Source organism: Phyllobates terribilis, unplaced genomic scaffold, assembly GCF_046119375.1.
Source record: "Phyllobates terribilis strain yellow unplaced genomic scaffold, ASM4611937v1 Scaffold_3__8_contigs__length_932513732, whole genome shotgun sequence".
Lineage (NCBI taxonomy): Eukaryota > Metazoa > Chordata > Amphibia > Anura > Dendrobatidae > Phyllobates > Phyllobates terribilis.
In genome coordinates this window covers 725,153,281-725,180,462 of record NW_027362763.1, presented here as the reverse complement: position 1 = coordinate 725,180,462, position 27,182 = coordinate 725,153,281, and the positions used below count along the sequence as shown (strand labels likewise).

The 27,182-nt window shown below is 39.5% G+C and overlaps 1 protein-coding gene across 1 annotated transcript; it reads right to left on the bottom strand.

Annotated features, from left to right (window-relative positions):
• Positions 1 to 8,869: 8,869 nt before the first annotated feature.
• On the bottom strand, positions 8,870 to 17,094 carry LOC141258311 (homeobox protein prophet of Pit-1-like). Its single transcript, XM_073673320.1, has 3 exons — positions 16,929 to 17,094; positions 11,399 to 11,640; positions 8,870 to 9,265 (listed from the first exon to the last, which is right to left on the bottom strand). The coding sequence occupies exons 1-3, from the start codon at positions 17,080 to 17,082 to the stop codon at positions 8,870 to 8,872; spliced, it is 792 nt and encodes a 263-aa protein (XP_073529421.1). The 5' UTR covers positions 17,083 to 17,094.
• Positions 17,095 to 27,182: the final 10,088 nt, after the last annotated feature.

The window sequence follows — 27,182 nt, the reverse complement described above, 5'->3', positions numbered from 1 at the left end:
TGATGTTTTCTTTCCTAAATGTGACCATGCCGTACAGTTTCTATCTCTGAGGTGTAACGCTCTGCATTGCCCAGTGTTTTGTTGTGGGTTCACAGTCGTGATTTCCTAGTGTCACTGGTTATTGGTCCAGGAATACAGAAGGAGGACGAGGATATGGATTTGTATCTCTAAATGCCCCTTTAATGTGTTTTAAATATATATAGTAATGAAGTAAATATTATTAAGTATATATTTAAATATATCTAGAAATGAAGCATCTATACATGTGTTATATAGTACTGTGCACCCAATACAATGTGAACATAACATATATGAAAGAAAGGATCCTATATATAAAAGTCACGGTTGACACTGTAATGAGAAAAAAGTGTTTCACATCAACTCCCGAGTGAGGGCAATTATCCACGGAAAAATCCTGGCTCCGGTTCCAGGTGAGTAGTAGAATAAAAAAGAAAAAGCATTCAGCTACTGCCAAAATCCAAATAGGATTTCTATATGAAAATTAATAAAAACACAATTTATTTATGTACTCTAAAAACATAAAAAAACATGCAACACTAGGCCTACGCGTTTTGAGTTAATCATAGCCCTAAAAAAAAAAGGGAACTGCCACTTGCAGCAAATGTGACGTCACGCGTTACGGGATTACCCGTGGGTAAAAAACAAGTTGCAAAGCGATCCTACGCGTTTCAGAGGTAGCGTCCTCCATCAGGGATTACCGCTTACAAGCGCTACATGTTGTTTTATAGGTAAGTGTGGATGATCAGAGATAATTTGTGAGAGACTGAACCTGTTATTGGCCATAACCTAGCTAGAGCATAGACATGAAGGAACAAGTAGGATTTGCTGCTTTCTGATCTAATGTCCTCTATACTTCCAGAGGACATGGCAGGGAATGTTGGGGGGGGCACAAAGAAAATTTATCATATAATACACCTGTACTATATACTATTAACTATAAGGAAGGAAGCAAATAATTGAGAAAAAAAGCCCCCATCCACAAGAGAGAGCTGTTCTCCCCAATCCCACCATAGACATACTCGGCCGAGCGCTCCTGTGTTGTTTAGTAGACAGCCGCTGCCAATCTCCTCTGGCCGCTGTTTATTTTATCGCTGAACAAAAGGATCCAAGAAATCCCAACAGGCTAAATCCTTCTGTCCCCCCAATAAGGGGAGAGGCGGGAGGCCCCCATACACATTAGATTGTCATCCGATATCGCCGTATTTGGTTAACTTTAGTCTAACCCATATGGGGTTATTTAACGCATAAATTGAAGCCAAAAGCTATAAAATATATATATATACCACTTTATATGAAAATATAAATATATATTACTTTGTAATATATCTTAAAAATCTGTTTTGTTTTGGTACCGTTCATTTACACAGTTACAGTTGAGTTCGGAAATATTTTGACGGTGACAGAATCTTGGTGATTTCAGCTCTGCAGGCCACTGTTTTTTTATTTAAAATGAAACCACTGAGATACAATTGAAGTGGAGACTTTCAGGTTTAATTAAAGGGACTGAATAAAACTACCCTGTGAAACGTTTAGGAGTTACTACAATTTTTCTACAAAGCCTCCTCATTTCAGGGGCTCAAAAATAATTGGACAAATTAAATTTCTGATAAATAAAATGTTAATTTTTTATACAATTTTAGAGAATCCTTTGCAGGCAATGACTGCCTGAAGCATGGAAGCCATGGGTGTCACCAAACGCTGGGTTTCTTCCTCCGTGATGCTTTGCCTTTATTGCAGTGACCTCAGTTGTTGCTTGTTTGTGGGTCTTTCTGCCTTAAGTTTTGTCTTAAGCAGGTGAAATGCTACTCGATGGGATTGAGATCTGGTGATGGATTCAGTCATTGCAGAATATTCCACTTCTTTGCCTAATATAACTCCTGGGTTGCTTTCACAATATGTTTTGGGTCATTGTCCATCTGTACTGTTCAATCAACCTCGCTTCATGTGGTTGAATGTAAGCAGAAAGTATCGCCCTGTACACTTCACAATTCATCCGGCTGATTCTGTCTTCAGTCACATCATCAATAAACACTAGTGGCCCAGTGCCATTGGAAGCCATGCATGCCCGCGCCATCACACGGCCTCCACCATGTTTTACAGAGGATGTGGTGTGCTGTGGATCATGAGCCATTCCAAACCTTCTCCATACTTTCTTCTCATCATTCTGGGACAGGTGGATCTTAGTTTCATCTGTCCAAAGAATGCTTTTCCAAAACTGGGCTGGCTTTTTTAGATGTTTTTAGGTGCTGTCTAATCTGGCCTTTCTATTTTTAAGGCTGATTAATGTTTTACACCTTGTGGTGAACCCTCTCATAATGTCTTCTCTTTGTGGTAGATTTAGATACTGAAACACCTATTTCCTGAACAGTGTTCTTCACTTGGGTAGATATTGTGAAGAGTTTTTTCTTTACCATGGGAAAAATCCTGCGATCATCCCACATTCGTTGTCTTCCGTGGACATCCAGGCCTTTTTGAGTTCCCTGGATCACAAGTCCTCTTCTTTTTTTTTTTTTTTTTTGCAGAATGTACCAAACTGTTGATTTGGCCACTCCTAACATTTCTGCTGTCTCTCTGGTAGATTTTTTCTTTTTTTCAGCTTAATGATGGTTTGTTTCTATTCCAATGAGAGCTCCTTTGACCGTATGTTGTGGGTTCACAGTAACAGCTTCCAAATGTAACTGCCACACCTGGAATCAGCTCTAGATCTTTTACCTGCTAATTGATGATGGATTAACGATGGAAAAGCCCATGCATTAAAGCCCTGTGGGATAATTATCCAATTACTTTTCGTCCCTTGAAAAAGTGGCAGCTACATATTAAAGAGCTGTAATTCCTAAATCTTTACTCCAATTAGGATGTGAATACCCTGAAATTAAAGCTGAGTGTTGACACTTTAATCCTATATTGATTATATAACTATATTTTGAATCTTTTGTAACTGTCCAAGTATTAGTATTTCTGCATCTAACTGTACATTCATGCCAATAATAAGGGCTGATCGACAATATAACAAGTCTATCTGCGCTTGATTGAAAGCCCTTATACACAGATCAGCATAAACTGTATGGGGTCAAACAGTCATTAATATGATCATGTGGTCCCACTAAATTTTGCATATTGTTGACAGCACATCCTCCTTTTACATGGGGGTGATGTGCTGCCAATAACCGACTCCATAAGAAAAACAGTCACCTGACAAGCGTATGCATGTTCAGCTACCATGATTATTGGGGCCAGTGACTGGGAACAAATAGTTTTATAAAAGCTCATTCAGGCAATTGTCGATATAGGTGACAGGGTCTTCACTCATATTTACTCTTGGTTGTATTTGCTACTGCTGTACAGGATCCTGTGGTTAACCAGTAGATCCTGACTACAATCAGTCTTCTTTGTAGTCAGATTTGTACTCTTAGGGTGTGTGCACGCGGCAGTTTTTAAATTTGGGTTCAAACCCACTGGGTTTTCCAAGAGGAAGAAGTTTCAGGACATGTCAGCATTTTCTGCCTTGAAGCGTCTTACTTTTGGTCGTTTCCTAAGTGCTTGTTTTTGGAATTTTATCGGTTGTCTTTTTTTTTTTTCCATTTAACAATGAAGAAACCTCCAGTGGTTTCTAAAGCGAAAACACTCAACAAGACTCCTTCCCATTGAGTAGTAAAGTACAGAGTGTCTTCTGAGCTGAAAAAGCCGGGAGAATGGTGAGATCATTTAGCTCCATTGTTGTCTTTTGGAACCTGAAGCGGTCAAAAAAATGCTCAAAATATTAAAGGAGTGTAGAAATGTCCATGCTCATTCATTTAAGCATTTTCTGGGCCCTTTTTCAGGCGGTAACTCCCTTAAAAAGATGTTGTGTGAACATATCCATAGGATCCCATACACTTCTTTCTAGGGGTGCTCCTGCAGCCTCTCTCTTAGTCAAGGATGTTTAGCAAGTGCCACAATGGAGTCAAGGATCTGTTCACATTGGAGTATCTTGGTCATTTTGGGTTATTAATGAATGCCGTGGCACTAGCCCTACTGGATTTACATGACAAGGAAGAGAGGAGTGTGTAAGTCACATACCACGGACAGCAAATGACTACTGAGCTCTGAGTTTGAAATTCTGTTAGGCCTTTCTAAAAAGGTTAAAGGAGTGTTACCATCTCCAAGATGTTATCCCAATATATAGTAGGTATAATAATAATATTAGCAAATGCCTCCAATTAGAAATGTAGTATAGTTCTTCTGATTAGCTATATTGCTTACCTCATGTGCAGGTCATTGTAGTAGCTTAGGTATCCATGGTTACGACCACTCATAGTGACAGTTGTTAGTGGTTTTAACTATGAATATCTAAGCTAATAAATAATAAACACTGCAATGCCCTGCACATGGGGTAAGTGACACTGCTTATCAGAAGAACTATACTACATTTCTAATTGGAGGTATTTGCTAATATTATTATTACTACACCCACTACATATTGGGATATGATCTTGAAGATGGGAATACCCCTTTTAAGTTGGAGCTACATTTAAGGAAATTTGACAGCTGATTCATGCGGCTCGAACTATGGGCAGCATCAATCACAGACTGGGCTCCATTATGTCCGCTTTGTGTGTTTTACTCTGAAAAGCTGCGGCGGCTTCGTTTCCCTGGACGGACAGGTCTATGTGTGTGTGTAGAGTAAGTAGAGACCGGTTAGTGTAGGACAACGTTTTCTCCCAAAGTCGAGGAACGCTTGCAATAGTAAATCTCACCCATTGTACATAGTGCTTCTAGATTGGAGTAAAGGGACAGATTCATTATTGCATTTGCACCTTTATTTTTCTTGTTTTTGGTGTCTTTGATTAGCACCAAATTCTTTTAATTTGCTCCTTTTTTAAGTCTTTTTTTTTCAGCTGGCTTGTGTTTTTTTATGTTTGCCAATGTGGGCATGATCTTTATTTTGCAGATGTTTGTGGGCTATTTATCAATTGTTATTTTTTGAAAAGTCACAAATATTTTTGTGCCAATGTACTGCAAAGAGTGTTTTTTTTTGCACAACTTTTCCAACATTTTAGCAGAGCGTGCAACTTTTTTTTATTGCTATAAAAGGCACAAAACAGGTTATACACACAAAAAGAGCATTTTTAAAAAATTTGCGCAAGATTTGTGAACCATATGCACCATTTAGAAGACTTTAGAGGAAAATAAAAACTTCAGTGAATTTCACAAGACAAAAAGAAGATAAGCGACTTATAAAAAAAAATACAAATGATGAATCAGGCCCAAAATTTGTTATATGCCAACCATACAGATAATAAATTATTATTAATAATGTCTTCAATAACGTGCGCAGTGCAGGTCATACACTTCCCGAACATGTCAAAAATGTGTATTATATTACATTAATGGATAAGGCATTAAAAGAAAAAAACTTTAGCCGTCAGACAGCACGCTATATGAAAACTTAGCATTTTTGGGGGGAGATTTTAATTGTTTAGTACTGCAAAAAAAGAAACAAGCAATTTTGTGCGGCAGCTATTTATTCTGAGCATTAAATAAGATAAATTGTAAAAAATAGATATATTATGGCGAGCGAGACAGATTAACAATTCCAGTTTTTTAAACATTGGCCAAAAGGGCGTCCTTCTACCCTCCATCGAGCCTTTATACCATACGTCAGTATACCCCCAAAAAATATTTTTGTAGACAACACTTTTTCATATCCAGTAATAAATGCATATGGGTGGACTTTTGGTAAATGTTTTTTTAACATAAGAGTTTATGGGTTCCGGAAACATTTGATGTTTTTCCCAGCACATACACTACCGTTCAAAAGTTTGGGGTCATTTAGAAATTTCATTATTTTTGAAAGATAAGCACATTTTTTTTCAATGAAGCTAACATTAAATGAATCAGAAATACACTCTATATATTGTTAATGTGGTAAATGACTATTCTAGCTGCAAACGTCTTGTTTTCATTGCAATATCTACATAGATGTATAGAGGCTCATTTCCTACAACCACCACTCCAGTGTTTTAATGGTACATTGTGTTTGCTAACTGTGTAAGAAGGCTAATGGTTGTTTAGAAAACCCTTGCACAAGTATGGTAGCCCAGCTGAAAACGGTTTGGCTGATTTGAGAAGCTAAAAAATTGAGCTAGTTGGAATCTGGAGCATTACATTTGTTTGATCTATGAAACTCTCAAAATGGCCAGAAAAAGAGAACTTTCATGTGAAACTCGACAGTCTATTCTTGTTCTTAGAAATGAAGGCTATTCCATGCGAGAAGTTGCCAAGAAACTGAAAATTTCCTACAACGGTGTGTACTACTCCCTTCAGAGGAGAGCACAAACAGGCTCTAACCAGAGTAGAAAGAGAAGTGGGAGGCCCCGCTGCACAACTGAACAACAAGTCAAGTACATTAGAGTCTCTAGCTTGAGACATCGACGCCTCACAGCTCCTCAACTGGCAGCTTCATTAAATAGGACACGCAAAACGCCAGTGTCAACGTCTACAGTGAAGAGGCGACTCCGGGATGCTGGCCTTCAGGGCAAAGTGGCAAAGAAAAAGCCATATCTGAGACTGGCTAATAAAAGGAAAAGATTAATATGGGCAAAAGAACACAGACATTGGAAAGAGGAAGATTGGAAAAAGTTTTATGGACAGACGGATCAAAGTTTGAGGTGTTTGGATCACACAGAAGAACCTTTGAGATGCAGAACAACTGAAAAGATGCTGGAAGATTGCCTGATGCCATCTGTCAAGCATGGTGGAGGTAATGTGATGATCTGGGGTTGCTTTGGTGCTGGTAAAGTGGGAGATTTGTACAAGGTAAATGGGATTTTGAATAAGGAAGGCTATCACTCCATTTTGCAATGCCATGCCATACCCTGTGGACAGCGCTTGATTGGAGCCAATTTCATCCTACAACAGGACAATGACCCAAAGCACACCTCCAAATTATGCATGAACTATTTAGGGAAGAAGCAGGCAGCTGGTATTCTATCTGTAATGGAGTGGCCAGCGCAGTCACCAGATCTCAACCCCATTCAGCTGTTGTGGGAGCAGCTTGACCGTATGGTACGCAAAAAGTGCCCATCAAGCCAATCCAACTTGTGGGAGGGGCTTCAGGAAGCATGGGGGGAAAGTTCTCAAGATTACCTCAGCAAATTAACAGCTAGAATGCCAAAGGTCGGCAATGCTGTAATTGCTGCAAAGGGAACATTCTTTGACGAAAGCAAAGTTTGAAGGAGAAAATTATTCTTTCAAATAAAAATCATTATTTCTAACCTTGTCAATGTCTGGACTATATTTTCTATTCATTTTGCAACTCATTTGATAAATAAAAGTATGAGTTTTCATGGAAAACACAAAATTGTCTGGGTGACCCCAAACTTTTGAACGGTAGTGTACATGTCACGCGTAGGAAATCCCTGCGATCTGATTAGGCCGCGGTCACGCTGCGCTGCCATAGGCTGTAGCACAGCCACGCCCACCTGCAATGGCGAATGAGTACATGAGTATGCAGTGTACGCCTCCACTCATTGGTGGCTACAGGGGGCGTGGCTTCTGGTCATACATGGCGGGATACATTGTGACAAATTATCAGCTGCGCGAGTGACATGATGAAAGTAAAGAGTTTCAGCCTTTTTTTTTTTTTTTTTTAACTGTAACGGTTTTATATTTATCAATGTATTTTGTAAATGAGAAATGAACACTGATTCAGATGCATGCAAAGCTTGACTTGTTTTTGGAGAATTTTCACACCTACTCCAGACTCTTCAACTGAGTTGATGAATCTCACACCCTTACAGGAAGGACAGGGTTAACAAATCTCCACCATTTAGGTCCCATTTATCAAAACAGTTCATGTCGCCAATAGCAACCAATCAGTGCTCAGCTTTTATGTTTAAACCAGCGCTAACAAAGATGAAAGCTGTATTCTGATTGGTTGCTATGGGTAACAAGGTCATTTTGTTGTTGTTTTCTTTTTAACATTTGACAAACGAGGCCTTTACAGTTATAATCAAGTGGTAGAAATCTTGAAAATGGTGATGAAAGAAAGAAGAACGTCTAGTAGAAAGGAAGAACATTATATTTCTTTACCTGATTAAGTCTTACAACACCTGATTAGCCCTTTTATGGGGTTGTGCGGAAACATGGGTTAATTTAAAGGGTTTGTTCATCCTGGAATTTTTTTTCAGCTCCCATCAAGCATGGTGTAAAATAATAAAAATACAAAGATTTCCTTATTGATCCACCCTAGCTCCTAATGCTTTCTGAGTTGACCTCCTCGATACCTCTTCTAGGCCTGGACAGGAGATGTGTTAAAAAAAGCATTAGGATTTTGCTTTTACAAATATTTTATACTATGCTGGACGTATCAAGAAGAATATGTTCTGGGGTGGATTACTCTTTTAAAGGGAATGTGTCATTACCCAACCTATTGTTAAATGAAAAAAAAAACGCCCAAAAATAAAATAACAGATGAACCTGATTTAGTTCATTTTTTGAAGATAGTTTCCCTTTAAACAATAACCAATAATTGAGTAATATTTTTAATTTTTGTATGTTCATAGGCAGAAGTGTCAATTATTGTGAAAAATAGTACTCCAAACTTCAGCCTAATTGAAGGTCCACCATAGCGTCCAGCATTAAAGTCCTACAAAGTGCTGTTGATCACTGATGGTTTCGGTTATGCGGTTGCGCCATGAGAAATTTCGAGCAGAGCTTCAGCCTAAATAAATGCTGGTAACACCCCACTTCTAAGAAAGCAGTTAGCCTTGCCTCGATATAGTGAAGACCAGAATCTAAGAAGAAGCGTTCTTCAGTATATTTCATGAAGCATTTGCTAAAGTTCTCATCATAAATTTGTCAGCGTTTAACTCCAGTGAGAGGGTGGATCTAATGCGGCCATCGGTGCTAAGGTTATCATGGAAGATGATAATCCTGTGCTTGGGGAATTGATGGACCTAAGTGAATTGTACCAGTCGTCATGCTGGCGGGAGGAAGGGGTAGCAGATGGTATATGAGGGTGTGTGCTTGAACACATAAACTGGCCAACAGAAGATGGGGGCTGATAACCTGTAGGGGCCATTGACGTAAATCTGGGGATGTGGTTTAGTGTGTGAGGATATTGGTACTGCCGGGACGCTGGGGACATAGAGCACACTCCGGGCATAAGGCCGCTACAGGCAATCATGCCACTTGCTGTCACAGATTTCTGATTGGTCCTTTCATGTTTGCGATGCTTTGCTCTCCGGTTTTGAAACCACACCTGAAATATACAGAAATTAAACTTAAATTAGACTTCTCGTAAATGTTCGTCCTTGAAGGAGTTGTCCACTACTCGGAAACTCCTTCTCAATCCGTGTATTTGCCCCTAGTAAAATAATAACACTTATACTCGCCTCCAGTGCTGGCGGCGTTCCATTGGTGTCGGCACTGTCTCTCCCGGGGATTGCATTGTTACGTCACGCAATCCCTGCAGCCGATCAGTGGCCGCTTCACACTCCTAGCCTTCGGATTTATCACATACATCCAGAGGAAGTCAGAAAGAAGCAGCTGTGACTTCCTCCGTATGTATGTGATACCTCCGAAGGCGGGGAGAGTGAAGCTGTCGCTGATTGGCGGAATGGATCGCGTGACATAACAATGTCAAGTGATTCCCGGGAGAGACAGTGCCGACACCAATGAAACAGCACTGGCACTGGAGACGAGCATAAGTGTTATTATTTTATAAGGGGGAAATGGAAACCTTTGAATTGAGAAGGGGTTGCCCAAGTAGTGGACATCCCATTTAAAATGAACCGATCACTACTAAGAAAATCAGGGAAAAAAAGTGACAGTAAATTAAATAAGCCTTTTTTAAAAAATATTTCATTATGAAATCATTTAATTTCTCTCAGTATTAGGATATGTTCACACATCTAATTTTTCCTGTATTCTCACATGTTTTTGTCATGAAAACATAGCATTTTAACTTCCTAGCAAAGTGAATGTAATTTCAGAAGTCTCAAATGCATGCTCATTTTTTCCTTGCAGATTTGTAGCAGTTGTAAATCTGCAGCATATCAATTCTTTCAGCTTTTTTGCAGCGTTTTTTTATCCATTCTTATAAATGGGAAACAATCCGCATAAAAGAAAGCATAAAAAATGCATGCTAAAATGTGGCAAAGATGCACATTTTTTATGCAGCGTTGTTCCTGCCAAGATATACATTTTCCATTAAAAAATGTCTGCAGCAAACTTAATGTGTCAACATACCCTTGTAGTGATACTGGTTTTACTTTCATTTAACCAAAGTGAGTACAAAATTATTTTCTCTTGCATCCCATTGTAATGCGAACCAGCAAAACACAATTCATACTAACAATTTCCTCACTCCCAACATCAAGGGGCATGAACTTTAAACAAAATATTATATATCAACCATGTTATAAAATGTCCCTGTGTCTGTGTATTATACAGCACAGAAAATGGAGGAGATACATTTTCTTTTAAAGGATTAAACTGCAAGAGGGGGACATGGCTGCTAAAAGAGCAAATGCTTGTAAATGACTAATTTTCTAACTGGCCAATCTGAGTCTTTCCCTTCACACAAACAGAGCTACAACACACTGAAGAGAAGTTGGAACAAATTTTACCTCTGCAGCTGTTTTTGTTGTATCCTCTTGCTTCATAAAACACAGGAATCCATCTTACATTGCTTCACATATCACTACACAGGAATCCATCTTACATTGCTTCATATATCGCTACACAGGAATCCATCTTACATTGCTTCATATATCACTACACAGGAATCCATCTTACATTGCTTCTCATATCACTAGATCCAACACGAACTGCAACACAGATCTCTCCTGTGATTGCATGCTACACACCTTCCCCTTTACATATAGTGCATAAAAGATATATGGATAACTTAGTTTTCGCTACCGGTAGCAGCAGGTAGAATTGTAAAATTCTAACACTATGCATTTTTTGGCCAATTTTTTTGCAGGGGTACACGAAGTATAAATCTGTGACAAAAATAATGTGGCATGTTCTGTCACATACTATAGTGTATTGTAGTAGACACAATGAATGGTCTAATTTTATAACCGCATGAACCATGACTAAAACCTAGTTTCTTTAGATACAATTCTAACAAAAAATGCACCAAAAAGGTACAAATATATAGGTAAATAACTACAGGTCAATGTTTCCAGAGGAGAGGATGGTGACAAACGAAGGTACTATAGAGCAGCACATGTAGCAAGGACATGCTGGGACTACCTTACAAGTTCTGTGCTGGATACAGTGATAACAGGAGATAAAGCGACAAGTGCACATACCAGTCACATGCACAGAACTCCATTTCCTTTGTCATTCCTAATACTATTATTGTAATTTAATGAATATTCACCTGTATCCTCGCTTCATTCAGCTTGGTGATCTTCGCCAGTTCCTCTCGACAGTATATGTCAGGATAGTGATTCTTGCTAAAAGCTCCTTCCAAATGTTCCAGCTGTTCTTGGCTAAATGTTGTGCGGTGCCTACGTCGGGTTGGGGTTGGATAATGCGGTGGAACATGTCTGTTCGATGATAGTAATGCACCGCCATCTACACCGGAGACATCTGTAAACCCCTTATAAGAACTATCAATGTCTAAAAGTAAAAAAAAATAAGAAAAAAACTCATTATACATATGTACAGTACAGACCAAAAGTTTGGACACACCTTCTCATTTAAAGATTTTTCTGCATTTTCATGACTTTGAAAATTGTACATTCACACTGAAGGCATCAAAACTATGAATTACCACATGTGGAATTATATACTTAACAAAAAAGTGTGAAACAACTGAAAATATGTCTTATATTCTAGGTTCTTCAAAGTAGCCACCTTTTGCTTTGATGACTGCTTTGCACACTCTGGGCATTCTCTTGATGAGCTTCAAGAGGTAGTCACCGGAAATGGTCTTCCAACAATCTTGAAGGAGTTCCCAGAGATGCTTAGCACTTGTTGGCCCTTTTGCCTTCACTCTGTGGTCCAGATCACCCCAAACCATCTCGATTGGGTTCAGGTCTGGTGACTGTGGAGGCCAGGTCATCCGGCGTAGCACCCCATCACTCTCCTTCTTGGTCAAATAGCCCTTACACAGCCTGGAGGTGTGTTTGGTCTTCCTTTCCTGGGGCAGTCCTCATGTGAGCCAGTTTCTTTGTAGCGCTTGATGGTTTTTGCAACTGCACTTGGGGACACATTCAAAGTTTGCCCAATTTTTCGGACTGACTGACCTTCATTTCTTAAAGTAATGATGGCCACTCGCTTTTATTTACTTAACTGCTTTTTTCTTGCCATAATACAAATTCTAACAGACTATTCAGTAGGACTATCAGCTGTGTATCCACCAGACTTCTGCACAACACAACTGATGGTCCCAACCCCATTTATAAGGCAAGAAATCCCACTTATTAAACCTGACAGGGCACACCTGTGAAGTGAAAACCACTTCCGGTGACTACCTCTTGAAGCTCATCAAGAGAATGCCAAGAGTGTGCAAAGCAGTCATCAAAGCAAAAGGTGGCTACTTTGAAGAACCTAGAATATAAGACATATTTTCAGTTGTTTCACACTTTTTTGTTAAGTATATAATTCCACATGTGTTAATTCATAGTTTTGATGCCTTCAGTGTGAATGTACAATTTTCAAAGTCATGAAAATGCAGAAAACTCTTTAAATGAGAAGGTGTGTCCAAACTTTTGGTCTGTACTGTAGAAATATAAAGGACACCTTCAGCTTTATAGAATACAATACTACTCTGATTTTTTTTCCTTGACCCCTGTACAAATTTACACAAATTTATTAGCAGATTAGTCCTTGTTTACAAAGACATCAAAGAGAAAAAATTTTTAATAAAATTTGAATGAATTAGTTATATGCAGGTTTCTTCTCAAAAGAAAAGTTTATTCCAAAATAACAGAATAATAAAAAAGAAACAGAGCTGCAAGCACTCAGTGTGGTGCCGCATTCTCCCCTAGTAGCCAGACTTCTGTATAACGGTATGTGAAAGAAGAATGCCATCCAATATTTATATCATTAATTCCAAATATCCATAAGAAAACCTCTGAAAACATCCATATCAATTCATGAGCATAAAGAGGTGCAGCATTTATGGCTGCTGTGTGCAAAAGGCCTAATAGTAAATGAAAGCTAAAATAGGCATATGAGGAGCTTAAAAGATTTCATTCCAAATATGATTGCAAAGCCAATGTTTTCGAAGCCTTTCCATGCAACAATTCTGGATAATAATTAAACAGAACTGTCACCAAATTTCAAAACTTGTTAAATAGATCCTGTAGACTGGTGTACTCACTTTGAAAATCCATGTCAGAATAGCTGTATAATCTTTTCGAAAGCTTCAACTCATCCACCTAGCCTGGTTAACAAATTTCTAAGTACTCCTCCTCCCTGCTGCTGAATCTTCACCTACCTAGCCATATTAACAGCTCCTCTGCGCCCCGCCTCCCCATTTCTGCTGAGCGCTCACACTGCTCAGTACAAGCTGCAGCTGTCAGTCAGGTCCGGTGGGCAGAGAATGAATACACTTGAATACCTGAGCTTTTTCCCTATTTAGCTGGACCTCCTAAAATGCTCATGTTAATTTCAGGATTATACAGCCATTCTGATTCTCATTTTCAAAGTATTTACACCAGCCTCATCTGGTCCAATAGAGCTTAGTAATAATAATGTAGTTTGTATTGTGAAATCTTCTGACAAATCCACATGAAATGACTTGGATTATATTTTTATAGACATTAGAAGAAAGAGCTTCAAGGTAGGGAATGTATACCATCAGAGTTGCCATCGGACCTGTGTTGTATCCAAAGGACAAATTGTAAAAATATATTCTAGTTATTTAGCCTCGCCATACTTACTGATTATGCATCATTTAAAGAAAAAACTGTCAGCAGATCTGACAATATAAGCTGTATACATTACTAACCCCTATACTAATGAATGAAGAGGGCTCTGGAGCTCCATACAGGGCAGGTGCCAGCTGTGTTGTACAGCCAGCACCTACCATTAACATCAACCATCGGTGATAGCTCCTATCACTGAGGTTTAACCATTTAGATGGCACTTTCAGTCTCTGACAGCATCATTTAAGTGGCATGATCGTGAAGTTACTAAGGGCTGCCATGGCAGCCAGAAGCATTCAACCGGCCGTTGCCATCTTGGTACTCCTGTGAAGACTAGCCACAAGCTGTGTTTCATAGGAGACCTTGATTTTCACTACAAAGTACAATACTGAAGTTTTTTAGTATATACTACAAAAAATCAAATCAAATGTTTGTAATTTTAAGTCCCCATGAAGTATAAAAAATACAGAGAAGAATCTAAAAAGGTTCTGAAAAATCTAAAAAAAATTAAAATAAAATAAAGAAAATCTAAAAAATAGGAATATTTGGTATTTCCACTTCTGCAAAAGTTCTATCAAAACATAAAACTATTTAACCCATAAGATAAATGTTGTAAAGAGAAAAAAAAACGAAACTACAAAATTGCCTTTTTTTTGGTCACCGTTCTTCTCCACAAAAATGCAATAAAACGCAATAAAATCATCATATGTACCCAAAAATGGCAATATTAAAAACATCAGTTCAGAGCGCAAAATAAAACAAGCCCTTTTGCACCTCCGTCAGCAGAAAAATACAAAAATTATAGGTCTCGGAAAATGGTGATAAATCAATTTATGTATGAGAATTTTTTCTAAAATAGTGAAAAACACTCTAAATGTTTGATACCACTGTAATCACACTGACTTGGAGACTCCTGTTAACCTGGTCATTTTATCATACAATGAACGCCATAAAAACAAAACCCAACAAACAATCGCAGAATTGGATTTTGTTCACTAGTTTACCTAACTTAGAAATTTTTTTCCCTGTTTTTTAAACTTCAACTAGTTCTGCGAAAAAGAGGCCCTCATACAGCTATTGCAATGGAAAAAGGAAAAAAAAAGTTACGGCTCTTGGAATAAATGTAAGAAAAAAAATAAATTACAGAAACTAAAATTGTCTGCATCCTTAAACAGCTATATAGATCTCTTAGACCTGATGACACTAGTGTACTTATTTTGAACATCCATAACAGAAAGGTTGTATAATTGCAACATAAAGATGAGCATTTTATGAGTTCAGCTACCAGGGTGAAAGCTCATAAAATGCTCATTTAAATATTAGGCAGAAAAACTTTCAAAAAGGATTATGCAGCCACTGTGATGACGGATTTTCACAGAAAGTATTCCAGCCTCATCAGGGCTAAGGGATCTATTTAATAATGCTTGCAGTCTGGATTATGAAATCTGATGACTTGTTATGCTTTCAAGAATCCATACATAAAGAAATTGATATTGTGAACAATTCCAGACAGTTTATACAAATCAGGATGTGAAATCCCAGTTTACCAGTAGCTAGATTATGGGGGACTTGTCTATGTTAGTGGTATTACAATGGTATAACAAGAGTTAAATAGTGCATAACAGCGTTGCTAAAAGTTCACTGGTCAGAAGTCAAAACTTTTTTATTCCCGTTTATTTCAATGTAAATTCTAGTAAAATGCAGCAACCGGAAAAGTGAACAGAGCAACAGAATGATTGTGTAAGGTCTCGTTCACACAACTGTATGACAGATACGTATTAAAGGGATCCATGAAACTGCACCATAGTTCACCCTTATATGAAAGGTCATAAAGGTCTTTTCTCACTGATTCATATGGAATCCAAAAAATAAAGAAGGGAAAGGAAGGAATAAAATAATGAAGCAATACATGATAGATCTAAGGCAGAATGAAAGATTTTACGGACAGACAATTATAGATAATTAAATCTATATTAGATATATGTGAGATTAGCATTCATAGATAGATAGCTAATATATAAAGATAGATTAGATGGATACAGGTAGATAGCTAATATAGATAGATAAGATAGGTGATAGATAAATAATATACATAATATAGATTTGATAATGATAGATAGATAAATAGTATAGAGAGATGATAGATAAAAGATACGTAGATGATAGAAAGATAATATAGATAGATAGAAAGGTAAGATAAGACAGATAGATACATGATCATAGATAGATTGATAGATACAAAAAAGTAGAATAGGTACCCATCAAAAGGAGGTCACCTTGCCGTGGTTGATGGGCATACATGAATTGGCCAATTTATGGGCTAAGAACCTTCATTTTATATTTTATTCTTTGTTAGTGCATTTTATTTAGCAACAATTCAGCTTAGATCTCATGTATTCAGAGTTTGCATATATCTTGGCCCTTGCAGAGTGCTGCTGTGTTCTTTTTTTGTATGTTATGTAGTCATTGTAGACACTACATGGAGGTGCTGGTCAGGCTTTTTGTTTTTTGTAGATAAATTGATAGATAATATAGATAGCAAGTATAGATAGATAGATAGATACATAGATTAGACAATGGATAGATAGATAGAAACATGGATAGTATAGAGAGATGATAGATAATAGATGATAGATAGATAGTATAGATACAAAGATAAGATAGATATACATTATAGGAGGATGATTGATTGAAACATAGATTCGATAATGATAGATACAAGCATAGTTTAGATGGATGGATAGATAGATAGTTAGATGGGTTGCCAGCTGTCCAGAATTTTCTGGACAGTCCGTACGAAGTAACGCTTGTAGTTATAATTTTACGGTTGACAGGTGAATGCAGCTGATGTCTTCATATCCAAATATATGGTTTCCCAATGTGTCAGTAAAAAAAATGCTGTCTGTCTGTGATTTTTTGAGAAGCTGTCCAGAAAAAAATTAAAAATCAAGTTGGCAATCCTGATAGATAGATATGTGATAGATAATAAATTTCCGGTGCCATCTTGGTACCTGGCGATTAACCTGCACTCACCCTCTGTTGATGTCACTGCTGCGATCTCCGTGTAGACTTCGTGGTATTCTGAGCATTTCTTCTTGGGGACTTTAATTCTCGCATCCTCCATCTTACCCTGGCTAATCTCATGTGCTTGTGGTCCGGTCGCTGGAGGTTCAGTTGTGGCACTCATGGAGCTTTTGCTTTTTTTTTCCACAATTTTAAGTTATCAGGTGTGATGTCATCCCAAGCCTCGTCTGATGAGTCCACCAATCCTATCCATCCCCTGCTAATTACATGGAGCTCCAAACTAATCAGGGAGGGAGAGAACAGGCTCTGCGCAACCTCTGACCTGACAGAGACATTGACTGCAGCCCGCTGGGAGGCTCTCCCCATTGTAAGGTGCACACAGTTGAGATAACAGACTGTGGGTGGTATGAGGAAGGTGGACAAAGAAAAGTCTAAACGAAGATTGTGCCTTTTTTTTCACATTTTGGAAATGTTAGAAGAGCCTGACCTAACACAGACCTTATACAACCATTATAATCACATTTATTGAGATAAAATGGTACTCAAAAGTTTATTCTGCAAACAGCTCCACTTTTGTCTGTGGTTGTGTCTGGTATTGCAGCTTAATATAAGAATATAATCCGGCACTCATATAGTGATATGAAATAAATTCTTTAATGAAATATTCACTGTTCTTAGAGTAATTTTCAAAAATTGCAATCCATACAATGTAACGTTTCGGTCGTCAAACTACGACCTTCATCAGACACGGATTGCTGGTGTATGGGGATATATAAAGAAAGAAGCGCCCAGTGTAACGGTCAGAAATGCCTTATGGAGCAGGTGGTATTGCAGCTTGGCCACAATTCACGTAAAAGCCGTGATACCACCCATGAATTATTAAATAATTAGTCAAGAGAATATTATTTGAAGAGTTTCAAGATTTCTCATGTTGCAGATAAAAAATGTACAAAAAATACCATGTTGGGGTACAATGACCAAATCATGATTGCACGCAATGTCTAATGGCGCTATAAGTCACTGCTTATCTGAAATATTGATTTCTGCAATTATCTGTTTAATCTCCAGGCAAAAAATAATTACACTGTAGATATACACAGAATGACAATTTGGGGGTGACATTGCACTCTGCTGCCCCCTACTAGTATGGACTGACCACTGACCGTAGTGTCTCTCAGATAGTGACCATTTTGGTGGGCTTTTTTTGGGCTCTTTATTTAGGGACTTGATATATTTGTTCTGTTGCACTTGTTTGTGGAAACCTTCTCTGAGTGGTCAGTGCGCAAGGGCAGGGGCATTACTGTAATAGGTGCAGGGGTTGCAATCGCACCCGGGCCCTGGAGCATAGGGGGCACAAATGCTCCTTTTGGCCCATATGAAAAGACCATTACTATTAAAGACTTGTAATAATTTGGGGCCCTGTTCAAGCTTTTGCTTTAGGGCCATGAGCTTCAAGTGACGCCGCTGTGCAAGGGTAGTATTTGAGGATGGCATCTGTCTCTAGTCAGTACTCCTTTATGAGTGCGTAGGTGACTCTGGAACACTTGAAGGTTGTAGCTGTATGGTGCAAAAATGTATCTGGCTGGTTGGAGATGTGAGTGGTACGTGGTTCAGATTCGTGGGGCTGAATGTTTCCAGCATGCCAGACTGAATAAAGATCTGCATTTCTTGCCACCCGGGGTCAGTTACAGACGGAAAAAGTGGAGCTGCACAGGGGCCCAAGGGGTAAGAGGACGACTACCAGCTCCAAAACAGGTGGAATTGTGCATTATGATGAGCTATTGGACTGCAAAGGGCCCATATATTGTTCTTGCACAGGGGCTTTCTCCTGTCTGTGTCCACCCCTGGTACGTGTAGTGTCACCTCAAACTAGATCACTAGAGGGGAGTTAGCCTCTATTACTGACCCTGGAGTCAACGACCGGCCACCAAGGACTGAATGTATCCACTATTAAGAGAGTGCATTGATGAAGGAATCGTGCAGAAGTTGAGGAAGAGCCAAACTAGATCTAGAGATGTTGCTGCCGTGTGAGACCGATATCTGAGGCGTGTGATAGGTAGGTATATTTACCCCTTTACCCCGAAGGTGGTTTGCACGTTAATGACCAGGCCAATTTTTACAATTCTGACCACTGTCACTTTATGAGGTAATAACTCTGGAACGCTTCAATGGACCCCACTGATTCTGAGGTAGTTTTTTCATGACATATTGTACTTCATGACAGTGATTAAATTTCTTTGATATGATTTGCGTTACTTTGTGAAAAAAAATCGGAAATTTAGCAAAAATTTTGAAAATTTTGCAATCTTCAAACTTTGAATTTTCATCCCCTTAAATGAGAGAGAGATGTTACAAAAAATAGTTAATAAATAACATTTCCCACATGTCTACTTTACATCAGCACAATTTTGTAACCAACATTTTTTTTTGTTAGGAATTTTTTTAGGGACCACATCACAGTTGAAGTGACTTTGAGGGGCCTTTATGACAGAAAATACCCAAAAGTGACACCATTCTAAACACTGCACCCCTCAAGGTGCTCAAAACCACATTCAAGAAGTTTATTAACCCTTCAGATGCCTCACAGGAATTTTTGGAATGTGGAAGAAAACAATGAACATATAACTTTTTTTCACAAAAATGTTACTTTAGATCCAAATTTTTTTTATTTTCGCAAGGGTAACAGGAAAAAATGGACCAGAAAATTTGTTGTGCAATTTCTCCTGAGCACGCAGATACCCCATATGTGGGGGAAAACCACTGTTTGAGCGCACGGCAGGGTTCAGAAGGGAAGGAGCGCCATTAGACTGTAAAATTTGCTTGAATAATTAGCGGATGCCATGTCGTGTTTGGAGAGCCCCTGATGTGCCTAAACAGTTGAAACCCTCCCACAGGTGACACCATTTTGGAAACTAGACCCCTCAGGGAACTTATCTAGATGGGTGGTGAGGACCTATGAACCCCCAGGTGCTTCACAGAAGTTTAGAACATTGAGCCGTAAAAATAAAATTTTCTAATTTTTCCCACAAAAACGTTTTTCAGCCCCTAATTTTGCATTTTCATAAGGTTAACAGGAGAAATTGCACCATACCATTTGTTGTGCTATTTCTCCTGAGTAAGCCGATACCCCATATGTGGAGGAAAACCAATGTTTGGGCGCATGGCAGGGTTCGGAAGGAGCGACATTTGACTTTTTAAATGTAAAATTTGCTTGAATAATTAGCGGATGCCATGTTGCATTTGGAGAGCCCTTGATGTGCCTAAACAGTGGAAACTGCCCACATCCGACCCCATTTTGGAAACTAGACCCCTCAAGTAACTTCTCTAGATGTGTGGTGAGCACCCTGAAACCCTAGGTGCTTCACAGAAGTTTATGACATAGAACCATGAAAATAAAAAAACTAAATTTTTCTACAAAAATGATCTTTTAGCCCCAATTTTTTTTCACAAGGGTAAGAGGAGAAAATGGACCCTAAAACTGTTGTGTAATTTCTCCTAAGTACGCCGATACCCTATATGTGGGGAAAATACACTGTTTGGGCACACGTCAGGGTTCAAAAGGGAAGGAGCTCTGTGTGACTTTTTGAATGCAAAATAGGCTGGAATTGAGAGCTGACACCATGTCGCATTTGAAGAGCCCCTGATATGCCTAAACAGTGGACCACCCCCACCCTATTTTGGAAACTACACTGTGTTCCAAATTATTATGCAAATAATATTTTCTCAGATTTTCCCAAATTACCTATATGAATTGCAGTCACTGTAATTTTCCAGTCAAATAACTATTAGAGTACAATTGAAAGGTTTTTGTACAAACTGCCTATGATAACAGTATATTTTTAAAAAAATAAAAAACTCAAACTGCACTCAAAATGCATGTTCCAAATTATTATGCACAGCAGAGTTTTCAACCTTTTCATTTTAATAAACAAATTATTTGGAACACAGTGTAGACCCCTCAAGGATTTTATCAAGGGGTATAGTGAACATTTTGAACCCAGAGATACAACACAGAATTTGATAACATTAGGTCATCATATTGAATAAGTTGTCATTAGTCTTGAGCGCAAGTGCTCACTGCTTGAGTTTGCATCGGGTACTCAGGTATGCACCATGTATCGTGGGTGCTCGAGTGACATGCCCACCCTGCAAGTTTCACGGTTGTTAGACACCCAAAAATAAACGTGGGGATCGCTCGTGCATGGCAGGGAATCCCCGCGTGTAGTTTTTGGCTGTATAACAGCCACGAAACATATGAGGCAGAGACTAGAGCATGTCACTCAAGCACCCACGATACTCAGTGCATACCCGAGCACCCGATGCAAACTCAAGTAGCGAGGACTTGCGCTCAACAATAGTCACCATATCGTCATCATTTTTTTTTCTTTACTTATGAAAAAATCCCAACCCCAACACAACCCTATCCCCAAACATAATACAACCCTAACACAACCCTAACCCTAGCACAGCCCTAACCCTAGCACAACCCTAACCCTAGCACAACCCTAACCCTGGAACAACCCTAACCCTAGAGTTTATTTTTTACGCCTTTCCTCGTGCGTTATAAGTGATTAGACGACTTTATTCTTCGGGTTGGTGCGATTATAGTGATACTAGATTCATATCGGGTTTTTATGTTTGGCAGCTGTCACACACTAAAAGACGCTTCTTTTTGCAAAGACTAGTTTTTGCAATTATTCTTCCATATTTTGGCCAACAGTCATGTAAGGGCTTTTTTTCTTGATTTTTGTGAGACAAGTTGACGTTTTTATTGGTACCATTTACGGGCAAATGAAATTTTTGATCGCTTTCTATTCGGATTTTTGGGAGGCAGAATAAACAAAAAACAGCAATTAGGAATTGTTTTTTTTTTTTTATGCCGTTCCGTGTGTGGTAAAATTGATAAGGTAGCTTTATTCTTCGGGTCAGTACGTTTACAGCGGTACCACATTTATATAGTTTTTTATGTTTTGGCGCTTTTACACAATAAAAACTATTTTATAGAAAAAATAATTTTTTTGCATCGCTATATTCTGAAAGTTATACATTTTTTATTTTTTGGCTGATGGAGCTGTATGGTGGCTTGTTTTTTTGCGGGACAAGATGATGTTTTCAGCGGTACCATTGTTATTTACAGTTGTCTTTCTGATCACGTTTTATTCCATTTTTGTTTGGTAAATTCTAAATGATAAAGCATCATAGTAACATAGTAACATAGTTTGTAAAGCCGAATAAAGACTTGCGTCCATCAAGTTCGACCTGTTAGTTCTGTAATTGCTAAAGTTGATCCAGAGGAGGGCAAAAACCCCAAATGATTTAGCCAATCTTCACCTGAGGAAAAATTCCCTCCCGACTCTGAAACCAGCAGTCAGAATAAATCCCTGTATCAACCTACTATTTTATTTTATTTTTAAGTATATGCAGAAATCTGCCTGGTATCTAGAAATGCATCCAGTCCCCGCTTGAACTGGTGTAGTGAATCCGACATTACCGTCTCCTCACTCAGTGAATTCCATATTCTCACTGCTCTTACCGTAAAGAACCCCTTCCTATGCTGGTGCTGAAACCTTTTCTCTTCTAGTTTTAGTGAATGCCCTCTTGTTACCGTAATATACCTCCTTTTGAACAAATCCCTGGCAAGGTCTCTATACTGTCCCCTAACATATTTGTACACATTTATTATGTCCCCCCTCAACCTTCTCTTTTCCAGGCTGAATAGTCCTAGTTTTGCCAACCTCTCTGGGTATTGCAGTCCCTCCATTCCCTTTATTAATTTTGTTGCCCTTCTTTGTACCTTCTCAAGCTCATTTATATCCTTTCTATATATTGGGGCCCATAACTGAGTATTCCAAGTGTGGTCTGACCAGTGCTTTGTACAGTGGAAGAACAATGTTCTCATCCTTTGCAGCTATACCTCTTCTGATACATCCCATTACCCTGTTTGCCCTTACAGCAGCGGCCTGACTTTGGGCACTCCAATTTAGTTTGCTATCAATCAAGATGCCCAAGTCCTTCTCCATCTCTGAATTCCCCAATGATTTCCCATTCAGTGAGTACTGGTGACTTCCATTTTTCCTTCCCATATGTATGACCTTACATTTCTCCTCGTTAAACCTCATTTGCCATTTAATGCTCCACCTACCCAGCTTATCCAAGTCCCTCTGTAGGTCTGCACTGTCCTCTTTTGTATTAATTGTTTTACATAACTTTGTGTCATCTGCAAATATTGATATTTTACTATTTATCTCGCTGACTATGTCGTTAATAAAGATATTAAATAACATTGGGCCTAGTACAGACCCCTGTGGTACCCCACTAGTGACGCTTACCCAATCTGAGTATATTCCATTTATAACCACCCTCTGCCTTCTATCCCTTAGCCAGTTAGCTACCCACTTGCAAACATTTTCCCCCAGCCCCATCATTCTCATTTTGTATACCAACCTATTATGTGGCACGCTATCGAACGCTTTTGAGAAGTCGAGATACACGACATCCACTGGTTCCCCCTGATCTACTCGAGAGCTAACCTCCTCGTAGAAGTCAATCAGGTTTGTTTGGCAGGAGCGATTCCTCATGAATCCATGTTGGTTCGGGGTTAAAAGATTATTAGCATCAAGATGCTGCGTAATCGCCTCTTTAATGAAGCTTTCAAAAATGTTGCCCACAACGGACGTCAGACTCACCGGCCGATAGTTTCCGGCGTCACTTTTCGCTCCCTTTTTGAATATTGGCACTACATTCGCCTGTCGCCAATCAAGTGGTGCAGACCCAGTCTCAACAGAGTCCTTAAATATAAGATATAACGGTCTGTCTATCACATTACTTAGTTCCCTTAGTACCCGTGGGTGTATGCCATCAGGTCCTGGTGATTTGTTTATTTTAATGTTACTGAGGCGTTTCTGTACCCCAACTTGGGTTAGATTAGTCATACTTAGAGGAGGATTAAGCTTGTCACTTCTCATTTCTCCTGTTAGTTCTATTTCCTTTGTGAAAGTTGTCGAAAAATAATTATTTAATAGATTAGCTTTATCCTCATCTTTCTCTATGATTTTGCCTTCATCACTTTTTATCGGTCCAATATTATCCGATTTAATCCTTTTACTATTTATATGCGTAAAGAACAGTTTGGGATTTGATCTACTTTCCCTAGCAATACGTCTCTCTGTTTCCTCCTTCACTATTTTTATTTGTTTTTTACAGGTTCTCGTTTTTTCCTTGTAACACATTAGTGCCTCCTTACTGTTTTCCTGTTTTAATCTCTTGAATGCCTCTTTTTTGCTATTTAACGCCCTTTTTACGTTCTTATTCAACCATATTGGTTTCCTCTTATTTCTGGCCCTTTTATTCCCATACGGTATATACCTCTCGCACTGAGTATTCAGAATTCTTTTGAAGGTTTCCCATTTACTATTCGTATTCCTTTGATTAAGAACTTTGTCCCAGTCAATAAGTTGAAGGTTTTCTATCAGCTGATCAAACTTCGCCCTCCTAAAGTTTAATGTTTTTGTTGTTCCCTTATTGATAACCCTACTGAAGGGCATTTTGAAGTCGATAATATTATGATCGCTATTACCTAGGTGCCCTCCTATCTGTACCTCAGTTATTCTATCAGGCCTATTAGTCAATATTAAGTCCAACACGGCTTTCCCTCTCGTTGGTTCCTGCACTAGTTGGGAGAGATAATTATCCTTAATATTTGTCAAGAACCTTTTTCCTTTCTGAGATCTACAGGTTTCTGTTTCCCAGTCAATATCCGGGTAGTTGAAATCCCCCATTACAATCACTTCATTATGTTTTGCTACTTTGTCTATTTGTCCTAATAGCAGATTCTCATTCTCCTCTGTTATATTTGGTGGCTTATAGCAGACCCCCAGTAATATTTTATTATTATTTTTTGCCCCCTCTATCTCTATCCACATGGACTCGACCCCCTCTTCTCCCTCTCCTATATCTTCCCTTAGTCTGGGTTTTAGACATGACTTTACATATAAGCAGACTCCTCCGCCTTTCCCCTGTTTCCGGTCCCTTCTAAATAAACTATAATCTAATAAATTTACCTCCCAGTCGTAGCTATCATCTAGCCAAGTCTCTGTTATACCTACGATGTCATACCTCTCCTCCGATATAAGCGCCCGCAGCTCATCCGCCTTATTGGTCAGGCTTCTTGCGTTGGTCAGCATGCAAGATAAAACTTTGGGGTTATTTAGCATCCTATTCTTCTCTAACGATCTAACTGTACTATCCCCACCCCCCTCTCCACCCTCATTATATTCACTTCTTCCATTCCCCCTTGCTTGCCTCACATCCCACCTATTTCCTTGGTTTCCCCCCCCCCCGTCTCTAGTTTAAAAACTCCTCCAACCTATTAGCCATCTTCTTCCCCAGCACCGCTGAACCCTCCCCATTGAGGTGCAGCCCGTCCCTACGGTAGAGCCTGTAGCCGACCGCGAAGTCGGCCCAGTTCTCCATGAACCCAAACCCTTCTGCCTTGCACCAACTCTTTAGCCACTTATTCACCTCCCTAACTTCCCGTTGGCGCTCCTGTGTGGCTCGCGGGATTGGTAGTATTTCTGAGAAAACTACCTTCGAGGTCCTTGCCCTAAGCTTCCTACCTAGGTCCCTGAAATCATTTTTAAGGACCCTCCATCTACCACTCACTTTGTCATTGGTGCCGATGTGGACCATGACCGCTGGGTCTTCGCCAGCCCCACCCAGTAACCTGTCAACCCGATCCGCGATGTGCCGGACTCGAGCGCCAGGGAGGCAGCACACCGTTCGGCGATCCCGGTCTTTGTGACAGATTGCCCTGTCTGTCCCCCTAATAATAGAGTCACCCACTACCAGAACCTGTCTTGCCTGCCCTACACTTCCCCCCTCCCCCTCATTACTGGAGCATACACTTTCTTTGATAATAATATTTATTTATGGGTACAGTATATTTTTATTTTTTTGGGATTATTTTTCATTTTTTAATATTTTTACTTTTTTTCCACTTTCTGACACTTTCTTTCACTTTTATACTTTGTCCTACTATGGGGCTTTCATTTTTTGCAGGCTGATCTCTTGTATAGCATAAGGATGCAGCAGCATCCTTATGCTATGCAGGCTGTCAGCTCTGCACTGGCACAAGTTAGATAAATCGTGCACTGCGCACGACATCGGGTCATCATGGCAACGATTGGGACACAGTGCGGGGTCTCGGATCCAAGGTAAGAGGGGCTCTCTTACCTCTGCCTGCTCCTGCAATGCTGTGATCAACTTTTACAATCAGCTGACACCCAGCAGCGATCGCGCCCGCACAGCCTCTGTGCGGGCGCGATCACCAAGGCGTAATAATACATACCTGGTCATTAAGGCCCAGGGAGCAGGCACGTATTATTACTCCCTATGTCAGAAAGGGGTTAAGGGGGTTCTCACCTTTTCCGGGTACCATCCCATCTCCCCACCGTTGCTTGGGCCTTGGGGTTTTAACTGCAGCGGTAACGCCACGTCGAGAGATCTCATCACCGATGCAGTCACTGAACTAATTTTTGTCACTAACTTATTCAGACAATTGCAGTAGATAAGCTCCTTCTTCATTGGCAGCATAACTATAGGGAGTGCAGAGTGAGCAGTTGCATCCAGACTTGAAGGGGCCACATGGTTTCTCAGTGATATAACAAATCAGCTGTCACATATTGAATAGGGTCGGTGGACGCCTACCTGAGCCCTTGAACTAGTCTATCCCTGTCCCCCGGATTACCCCGGAAGGTGGAGATGCTGGGGTCATGTACCTTGCTGTTCTCCTATCTTAAACCTCATCTGTTCCCTCCCACACCCAGGGAGGTGTGAGGCTGAAGTGTGTAGTATTATGCTAACCAGACAGACAAAGGAAGACAGACAGGGATGAAAGAAAACTACATTCATACAAATATACTAACAAAACACCAGAGTGGAACAGAGGGGAGGGATAGGTAGAGAAAGCAAATAGAAGAGGATGAGGATAAGGATAAGCATGCAAACCAGCACCACTCAGAAATCTCTTGAACAGCTCTCCAACCGTCAACTCCAAAAGCTGAATTTCTCCTCCAACACCTAACGAGGAAGTAAGAACTATAAGTGGCAAGTGCCAGTGGCGAGCATTTATACCAGATGGGAGAGGCCAACACAGAACAGCTGAGTCAATTCAGGATGGAGAGCTCCTGCAGATCAACTGAACTGATTAACCCTTGCAATGACAGAGCAAGGAAAACCTGCATTATTTAATCGGATGGTGAAGCA

Bases quoted from the DNA above. Each gene is read 5' to 3' on its own strand.
- LOC141258311 (XM_073673320.1), bottom strand. From the start codon at position 17,082: ATGAGTGCCACAACTGAACCTCCAGCGACCGGACCACAAGCACATGAG. The intron at 11,641-16,928 runs GTGAGTGCAGGT...TTTTACTTTTAG, and splicing joins AGCAGTGACATCAACAGAGG to ACATTGATAGTTCTTATAAG. The intron at 9,266-11,398 runs GTGAATATTCAT...TGTATATTTCAG, and splicing joins TGAATGAAGCGAGGATACAG to GTGTGGTTTCAAAACCGGAG.